Source organism: Stegostoma tigrinum, chromosome 5 (assembly GCF_030684315.1).
Source record: "Stegostoma tigrinum isolate sSteTig4 chromosome 5, sSteTig4.hap1, whole genome shotgun sequence".
NCBI lineage: Eukaryota > Metazoa > Chordata > Chondrichthyes > Orectolobiformes > Stegostomatidae > Stegostoma > Stegostoma tigrinum.
Window position 1 is genome coordinate 123,083,795 of NC_081358.1, and position 10,097 is coordinate 123,093,891.

Here is a 10,097-nt window from a genome sequence, read left to right on the forward strand (position 1 = left end):
GTGAACCTCCAAGTTTAATTACTTCAGCATTGGTGACCATGTTGCAAACTCCAGTCTTTACCCCTTGAAAGCACTTTGCTCTCTTAGTTAAACCTTTGGTCTCCTAACATGTTGGGTGAATTAATTTCATACTTTTTCATAACATTTCTGTGAAATGCTTTGGGCCCTGTTTCTATCATGCTAAAGACACTGTATAAATATTTGCTGTATACACATCTGTCTCCTCCACTCAGTTCTGTCATATCACTTCAACATTCAGTCCTAAATGTCCTATAGTTTCTTCCACTTAAACATGAAGACCAAAGCATGTTATTCTGAAATATGTCACCCTTGCTCTTCTACTGTCCCTCGTGCTCATCAGTTTACATGATCCAACACTTGTGGTCGTGTTTAAATCACTTTGTACCTGTCCTCTCCCTATTGCTAATGTTCTTAAACTTTACCTAGTGGTATTATTGTGGACTGTTAATCCAGAACCTCTGTCATGGCAGGCAGACTTTGAATTCCGTATAAGGCTGGAATTAATTTAGTTTCTTTACTCAGAAAGTAGTAAGGGAATGGAACGCTTTGACTGCAACGGTAGTAGATTCGCCAACTTTAGGTACATTTAAGGCGTCATTGGATAAGCATATGGACGTACATGGAATAGTGTAGGTTAGATGAACTTGAGATCGGTATGACAGGTCGGCACAACATCGAGGGCCGAAGGGCCTGTACTGTGTTGTTATGTTCTATATTCTAAGTGTCAAATTGACTGCTAGGAAATATCCGTCAAGTTCACTTATGTCTTTCATAGAAAGAAACTGCCTATTGTTTCTCGTCTGACCTATATGTGACTCCAGATCCACAGCAATGTGACTCCTAATTGTCCTCTGAGCAATATAGGATGGGTAATAATTGCTAGTCCGGCCAGTGATTCTCACATCTCATGATTTTCTATAAGATAATGCAGAGCTCCAAATCTGGCCTAACCTTCCCAAGGGCCCTCTGTTTACCTATTTGGTAATCGCTTTATGGCCTGGAATTTCTTAACTTTGTTTCTCCATAGTACCCTCCTTTTCAAGACCTTTGTTAAAACCTTTCTCTTTGAAGTATTTAGTTACCCTTTCTGGATATTTGCACCTTTGACTCACTATTGAATTTTGTCAGATTCCAATTCTGCTACTTTTAAAACACAAACTTCCCATGTGATAATGAATTGGACACCTTTCATCATAATATTGTGATGATGTTACGGTTTTGGGAGGTGTATTTTGTTCTTTTTTCTGGTTTTTGGAGAGGTTTTGAGCCAGAGGTGTAGAGTTGTCTCTTCCAGTCCAGGAAAGCAAACAGCTTGTGAGGCCCTGCACATTTTTTCAAGTTGCAACAGTAGAAGCAGCATCAGCAAGTGAAAATGCCTTCCCGCAGAACCAGCGTTTTAATTTGCGTTTCAGTTGTTGTGCTTTTGAAGTTGGCTGTGGAAGCTGTTACATCCCCCTCAGCCATGTATAAAGGTAGAATTGTTTCTCTCTGTCAGAATGATGTGAGACAATCTATTTTACAGAACTTGCCTTTTGCCAAGGATGTGTTTATGGGATGTTACTATATTGGAACAGTTGTTGTTTAGTTAAATAATCTATTATTAAGTTTTCCAATAGAGTTAGTGACACCAATTCTTCTCTCCTTTTTTTCGTTGTTTTGTATTTTAGTTGGGTCTAAAGAATAATGTTTTGCTTAAAGCTGAGTAACATCTGCAACATCGTACCTTATGCTTGCCTTTAAATAAACCTGAAGGCTGTCGTGTTGATTCAGTTGAAGTAGGTTTGGTCTTGTCCACGACAATGTATTTAGCAAAATCTGATTTTAAAAGATTGGTATTTACTCTTTAGCTGAAAATATTTTTGAATCTGGATTAATTCTACTTACTGATAAACTAGTTAGAACAATTTATGATTTCTAAAATATAATTTTATAACTAAATCTAGAAAGACATATTGCAGCAAAATACTTAGTTCGGTCACAGGACTGAAATGGATAAAAGGCAAGTTAGTGGTGGTTAAGAAAATATTGGAGTTATTGAGTTATACCATAATTGACTCAGTTTTTATAATTGCATGTGATTGGTAAATCAAGTGCTTAATGTTCTCCCTGCATTCAGATAGAAGCAAATAGTTTTGACTTTTATGGCCTTTTTGTCAAAGATAGGTCAGTTTAGAAGTATTTAGAATTCTAGTATATCAGCTTTATATTATGTTAGAAGTTTGTTCAGGCACTTGGAATCTATTAACTTTTGTGATTTTGTCTTCTTTGTTCTGCAGTTTATGTATAGTACCTGTTACTCTTGTTCTTTTCAACTGCTGCCAGATTGAAGTGGATGTTATCATTGATTTACGACACAAGGCCACAAGGTACGGCTGATTCTAAAACTTCTAAGTTTTTGTTTTCAAACTGCCATTGTGAACGTAAACCAAAAATAATAAGTATGCTTTGTATTTTTTTGTTACTTCAGTGGTTATTTTTCTGGAGTAAAGGCAAAATACTTCAGATAATAGAAATCTGAAATAAGTATAGAGAATGCTGGAAAAGCTAGTGGGTATGGGAGCATCAGTGGGCAGAAATAGTTAACGTTGAGTCCAGTGTGAACATATGAAGGAGGAGTCATTCCAGACTCAAAACGTTAACCCTGATTCTTTCGCTACAGCTTCTGCTAGATCTGTTATGTTTCTCCAGCATGCTGTTTGTTATACTAGAGCACTGATTGCAAGGAATGTGATTTCTGTTTTGTACAATCAAATTGTCACAGTCTTACAGCCCATTGGGCTGCTCACCCATTAGAGAGAGACAACTGGTGGTGCTATAATCTGAGGGCCACCACACCTTCGAGGGGAGAGGTTGAGAAGGAGGGTCCTTGGGAATTAAACCTGTGCTGTCGGTGTCACGCTGTTCACAAAATAATCATCCAGCCTCCTGAACTAAACTGACCTTTTGTATAGTATTAGGAAGTGTTGAACTGGAATGAGGAAGCTGGCATCAGTCATGGTGACAATGCAGCTGTTTGGATTGGCATTAAAACCCAACTGGTTCACTAATATCCCCTGGAGAAGAAAACTTGATATTATCCTCTGTTAAAATCTCTTTTTCTTAGCACAAAATCTCTCTGATAAAGCTGCTGCTATGTATTGTGTATGTTGCTTGTTGCTGATATGCATTCAAAAGTAACCCTGGTAACAAATTCACTGAGGCTGTGTTCAGTAACTGGAGAGTTGTGTAAGATGTTTTAAAAAAAGAATTGCTGGAAAAACTCTGGCATCATCAATGGAAGCCAAGGGTGTAACTAAAATTTTAGTTCGAGTAATGCTTCAGAACTGATTTGTGCTAGGAAGAGTTTGGTATATGTGCTGGGAGAGGGGTGGCTGGAGGGGAAAGGACTAAATGATAGGTAAAGTTGGAACCCAGGGACCGACATCAGCCTGGGAGAGTGATTTAGCTGATAATGGGGACTGTTATTGGCTGACAGTGGATTGTTTGTGGTACCAGGCTATGTGATGACAAGGATCAAGGCTTTGTATGTGTGTGTTAGAGTAAAGTCATGGGAGAAGGTGCTTAGACCTTAAAAATTATTGACCTTGATATCGAGTCCAGAAAATGAAGTGTTATTCTTCGAGTTTGGGTTGAGACTTTCTGGAACACTGCAGCAAGTCCATGCCAGATATAGACTAGCAAACCTGGTGATACGTTGAAATGGCAGGCAGCCGAAATCTCGGGTCACTTTTGTGGACAGAACTTAGGCGCTTTGCAAAGCGGTCACCCAGTCTATGCATCATCTACCCAATCTGGAGGAGAGCACAGGCCTCACGAATTGTCTAAGTGTTCTTCTCCTATTCCAGTGCTGGACAGCAATCCATCATAAACAAGCCTCCAGAGATTTGTAGCTGTTCAGTTACTCCAGCTTTTATCATCCCGTGATGCTTTGCCTTATTATGCATGCCACAGAATTGTTACAATGCAGAAGGTGGCCATTCACCCAGTCCAATTTGTCACCTCTCCAAATGAGTATCTCACCTATTTATCACCTTCAAATAATGGTCAAATTCCTTTTCTAAAACCTTGATTAAACCTACCTGTCTTTCCGCACTCAGGCAGTGTGTTCCTGATCTGAGTCATTTGCTGCACGAAAATGTTTTCCTCTTGTTGTTTTTACCAATTATTTCAAATCTGTGCCCTCTCGTTCTTGGAACAGTTTCTGCTAAATTATGCTGTCCGGAGCCCTCATGATTTTGAATAGTTCTATCAAATCTTCTCTGAGCTACCTACTTCTCAAAGGAAAGCAATCATAACTCTCCCTCCAGTGCTTTCACATCCTTCCTAAACTGTAGTGACCAAAGCTAGACAACTGAGGCCAAATTAATGACTTGTACAAGTTCAAAAACCTCCTGGGTCTTGTACTCTATAGCCCTATGAATAAAGTTTAGGGAATGTGCTTTCTTAACTGTCCTGCCACCTTCAATGACTTGCACCAAGGTCTCACTATTGTGTACATTTCGGTGACTAGTAAAGTGCTGCCTGACTCCCTGTAGTTTTGCTACGAATAGCCTGGAGCTTTTCATCCTTATCTGTTCTCATTGGTTGGATTTCATTTTATTTTTGATTTAAAAGCTAAGTTCTGAAAATACTCAGGTCTGACAGCAGGGGTAGAGAGAGAAGCAGTTAGTGTTTCAGATCAATGATCTTTCAACAGAAATGGGAAAAGTTTAAAAATTAAATGTTTTAAGCAGCTGATAGTGTGGAGAGAACTGACATGGGAAGATCTGTGATCGAGTGGAAGGCAGAACAGGTTGAATAACAAGTTGGAGTTCAAAGGGAGTGGGAACAACCTTTACAATTTGTGTATTGGAAATATTTCTTCAGGAGTACGAACACCAGTGATGTCAGTACATCTGCTAAATGTTATCAATACATAAATCCCTCTCAAAGCATCTTCTAACTTTTTTCTTTATAATTATGCAGTACTGATGTCAGTTCAGTTTGGGTGCAGTAATTAACACTTGTCTGTGTTAATTTCATCTTGCTATTCCTAGATACTTTGCAATCAGCTTCTTTGTTTTTCCCCAAACTGCCTTTCGGTTTGTGTGAAAACTTAAGAATTTTGCTTTGCACCTGTGAATCCTGGTTGTTAAATTCCCAGCATCCATTCCGGGGGGGACCGCGGTTAGTGATTTGAGCCACTTGACAAAATTCCTCTAAACACTCACCAATTGTAACGACTAGTTCAGCTCCACTTTGATTGTAAAGCACTTTGGGGTCTCCTAAGATTTTTTGAAAGCTGGCAGAGAAAGTTGTCTTTTCTCTTTCTACCTTCCGGATAATTTTTTTCTTCTGGATTTTCTAAAACCTGAATTCCCTGAAGCTTAAATAAACTTGCACGATTGACTGCTGTCAGACGTTTTTACAAGCCAGGAATGTCCATTTGGGATTTGACTTCATTAGAGAAGCTTTTGAGATAGATAGGGTCTCCCGTTCTGAATCATTGTTGTCCATTGTTCGTAAGTTTATTACTATCAGTCTTTGCATCACTAACAGGTCAGATGTTACCTTTATTGAATATGGGTGCCATGTTGGTGTGTTACTTGTCCTCTCAGCACAAAATTACTTCCTATGTTTACTCCATTGATAGCTTGTTAATTTTATCCCTTTGGATCATTTATTTTGCACTGGACAAATCTATTTAGTCTGGTCTTAAAAATTACTTGAATGTTATATACTATCTAAAGTACAATTGGAATTGAAATTGGGTTGCTCCAGCGTGTTTTAACCAAAATTAATGTTCATCACCATTTGTTGAAAGTACAGAATTAACATTTCAGGTGAGTCACCTTACACTTAGTATTTTTGGCCCCAATCTTTTCCTTGTCTTGACTCCATTTCTACATATCTGTCTGCAGCAAAATAGTGGGAGACCGCTTTGTTTCTCCTTTTAGAGCAGAGGCACAAGCAGTCCCTTTTCGTCCACTCTACTCCCAAGTGGTTGAAGCTGTCCTTGCATCAAACAGCTTCCCCTATAACTCCACCTACTTTCTCTAAATCGAAGTTTTACTATTGAAGCCTTTATAGGTTGGAGCTTTGCTTGCAATTTTGTGATAGGTGCAACATTGTTCTCGTCTTCCTTCCAGTTGCCTCCCCCTCCATTGCTTTTTTCAAAAAAAAAGTTAGAACTGGTTTAGGAGCAAGAGTAATTTATCGAGCAACTTGCTATTCGTTGAGATTGTGACTGAACTGTGAATGTTTGTTTTCTTTCTTCCAGTCCAGAAATGTTGGAGATCCATGGTTCATTCACCTGGCTTGGGCAGACTCAATACAAAATTCAGCTGAAGGGTCAGGAGGTTTACACAGTTCCACTGAAGGCTTGTTTTGTTCACGCTGGTGTTTATAATCTTGGGACACCCAGAGTCTTTGCCAGGCTTGCTGACCAGAATGTGCAGTGCGAAACCAGCCAACAGAACTCAACACCAGCCTTGATAATTATCAACAATATGTGAGGAACGGGCAGAACCAAACATCCCGATCACCATCAGTCTTGGAAAGAATCGTATACTGATTGCTTTCTTTTGTAGCTATTGTTGAAATTTCCTGCAGTTGTACCCTGCACCCACAAAAAATACAGAACTAATATCACAAAATTGTACAGAATAAATGGGAGGGAAGGGGTGGGGGGTGGTTGGTAGGTGGAGGAAATGAAAACTAAACCAGACCTAAAATTATTTTGTCTTTCACAATAAAAGGAATTCTGAACTTGGATGTGCATATGTAAGATGATTTTTGAATATATTTATCATTCATCCCTGCTTATAATTAGACCTTTTTTAATGCGAACATTGAATATAGATGTGCAGTTTTGGGCCATCTGTTAATAATGCAGTTTAAAACTGCTTTTCCATCAATTGTTTGAATATCTGCAGTTGTCCGAGAGGATGTCTCTTGTAATTTTGGCTTTTTCTTCAGCCTTCATTTCTTTCTCGCTAAATCAAAAGACCGGTGATCACTAACTGTGTAGTTTGTGGGAAAACCGCATTAATGCATGAGCTAACTCCTCATTTGGTAACTGTGCAAAAGCAAATCATTCATGTTCACCGTTTTAAGGTGTAAAATTAACCATTGCTTATACATCTTATTCCTCTGCCCTGTTGTTTTACATACTCATTTGTTTCCTCAATATTATCTCAGGTTTGAAAGATAAAGCTGAATAATGAAGCAGACCTATTCGATCTGTCTTTTTGGTTTGATTGAATTCAAGCCCAAGTTTCTTTCACAGCCACAGGGTTTTGAGTTGGACCCAGTTAGCTACATTATGATGGAACTTTGCAAATGTAATGTTATTTAATGTATCAACAGAATTAAAATGAACACAAATGTCTTTTCAAGAAATGATGTATTATATTTATAGCTAATGTCTGTAAATAGAATAAAACATAACACATATATAATTGAGTTTGTTTCTGACTGTCACATGGAAAAGTAATTTTTAAAAACATTTATTCTTGGTGTAGGTATCGCTGGCTGGGAAAGCATTTGTTGCCCTTGAGAGGATTGTAGTGAATTGCCTTCTTGAACCACCCCCTATGCTATAGATGGCACTCCTTCCCCAGCAGTATTTTGGGGGCTAAGATTTTGATTCAGCAACACTGAAGAAACAGTGATATATTTCCAAGTTGGGAAATCCAAATGCCTTGGATGAGAACTCCCAGATTGCTAGCGGTGTTCCTATGTATCAGGTGTTCTTGATATTGGCTTTGAGGTTGGAAAGTATTATTTGCCATGCTTTGAATTTCTGTGGCATATCTTGCGGAAAGCGCACACAGCTGCTACTGAGCATTGGTGGAGCTTGTGGATGTGGCTTATTCTGGAATGTTTCTAACTGCTTGAGTTTTATTTCGAGCTGCACTCGTTCTGGCAAGAGGCAAGTAAGCCGTTACACTCCTGACTTGTGTCTTTATAGGCTTTGGGGAGTCAGGAGGCAAGTTACTCACTACAAAATTCCTAGCCTCTAACATGCTGGTATTTGTATGGCTAATTGAATATCTGGTTGGCGCTAATCCCAGGATGATGTTGATGGGGCATTGAGTGAAGATTGTGTAAGGGTCATGGTGAGATGGTCATTGGCTGGCACTTGTCAGTCCAAATGTGGATATTGTCCAGATCTTGTTGCATTTGGACATGCACTGTTTCAGTTTGAGTGCAGTTGTCAGCAAACATCCCCACATCTGACCTTGTGATGCAGGGAAGGTCAGTGATGAAGCAGCTGAAGATGGTTGGGCTGAGGACACTGCCCTGAGGAACTTCTGCAGAGATGTGCTGGAGCTGAGATGACTGACCTTGAACAACCACAGCCCATTTTCCTATGTGCCAGGTAGGGGATTCCAGCCTGTGGAGAGTTTTCTCCAACTCCCCTTGATTTCAGTTTTGCTACATTTCTTTGCCAAATCTAGTGAAATGCAGCCTTGATGTCAAGGGCTATAACTCTTGCCTTACCTCTGGAATTCACGTTTTTCCCATGTTTGAAGCAACGTTGGATATGAGGTAGTTAAGTGGCCCTGGTAGAATCCAAACTCAGTGTTGCTGAGCAGATGCTACTTGATAACACCATTAACAACACCTCTCATCACTTCTTGATTTGAGAGTAGACTGGTGCAGTAATTGGCTAGGTTGGATTTGTTTGTCCTGCTTTGTGTTTACAGGACATGAGCAGTTCTCCATGTGGTCACATAGATGCCAGTGTTGTAACTGTATTGGAACAGTTTGGCTATATCTGCCCCAAGCTCTTGAGTACAAGCCTTCAGTACTGCTGGAATGTTGTCAGGTCCCATAGACTTTTTAGTGTGCAGTGCCACTAGCCATTCCTTGATATCACTTGGAGTGAGTTGAAAGTGACTGCAGGATGGATCTATGATGCTGGGGACTCTGGAAGGGCCCAAGCTGGATCATCAGCTTGACACTTCTGGCTGAAGATTGGAGTGAATGCTTTGGCCTTAACTTTTGCATTGATGTGCAGGGATCCCCCAATGTTGAGGATGGGGATATTTTTGGTGCCTCCTCCACTGAGTTTTTAAATGTGCCATTCACATGCTAAAGCTTAGATCTGGTCTAGTTGTGGGATCACTGGCTCTGTCCAGCATTTACTACTTGCCTGCCAAACTGTATTAACAGCATTAATTTGTTGCTTTACAAGGTTGACTCCTCATTGTCATGTATATCTGGTGCAGCTCCTATCACGCTGTCCTGCAGTTGTCCTCGAACCAGGGTTAATCCCCATGCTGGGGATGTGCCATGCCCAGATGTTAGATTGTTAAAGTACTATGCTGCTGCTGATGGCCTCAGGGATACCCAGTCTTGAGCTGCTAGATCTGTCTGAAGTTTCAGCTATTTAGAATGGTGTTTGTACCACACAGCCATGGAGGGTATTCTTGGTTATGAAGACAGGACTGTGTGGTGGTCATTATTCCATGGAGATAATGCAACAATTGGTGAGGATGTGGTCAAGTTGTATTTTTATTTTATTATAATTCCTTTAATTACCAACATTTTTATGTATATGCTGCTCAATCTTAAACATTGAATAATGTTACTGAAATAACATTGCCGTAAGCTTTTTTAAATTATGGAATTAAAGTAATGGGTAACATGCTAAAAGCTGTTGTCCAGTGGTGAACATAAGATCTGGTGGTATTATTTCTGAGGAAAGGGCAGTGGAGCTGTGACCAGAAATATCCAGTAGTCAAACCCTAGTTTTTGACATAAAAACAAACAAATATCTTACCATTTATAAGATCTTCCAGCATCAGAACAGTGACTACACTTTAGAAGTACTTCATTGTCTGTAAATGATTTTGGAGTGTTCTGAGGTGGTGAAAAGTGCTAAATAAGTGCAAGTTCATCCTTTCTTTCAGTTGTTCCCATGAGCAATGGGCTAAATCAAAACTGTGCCCTTAGCATTGGCAAATTTAATTATAACTGTCCAAAATGATCAAGTTCAGTCTCCAGTGGAGTCGCAATGTTAACTTAGAATATCTAGGTGACTAGCGAGTGTAGAAGCCAACTTACACTACCTTACACTGGCAGTGTGA

The 10,097-nt window shown here is 39.6% G+C and overlaps 1 protein-coding gene across 2 annotated transcripts in view; it reads left to right on the plus strand.

Moving 5' to 3' along the window:
* trappc8 (trafficking protein particle complex subunit 8) overlaps nucleotides 1-9,687 on the plus strand; it is a 150,107-nt gene extending 140,420 nt beyond the window's left edge. For both annotated transcript variants that reach the window (XM_048529398.2, XM_048529399.2), the window contains 2 exons: nucleotides 2,298-2,387; nucleotides 6,281-9,687. In XM_048529398.2, coding sequence (XP_048385355.1) covers nucleotides 2,298-2,387; nucleotides 6,281-6,515 — 325 coding nt within the window. In that variant the 3' untranslated portion in view covers nucleotides 6,516-9,687. The remainder of the gene's footprint in view (nucleotides 1-2,297; nucleotides 2,388-6,280) is intronic.
* Nucleotides 9,688-10,097: the final 410 nt, after the last annotated feature.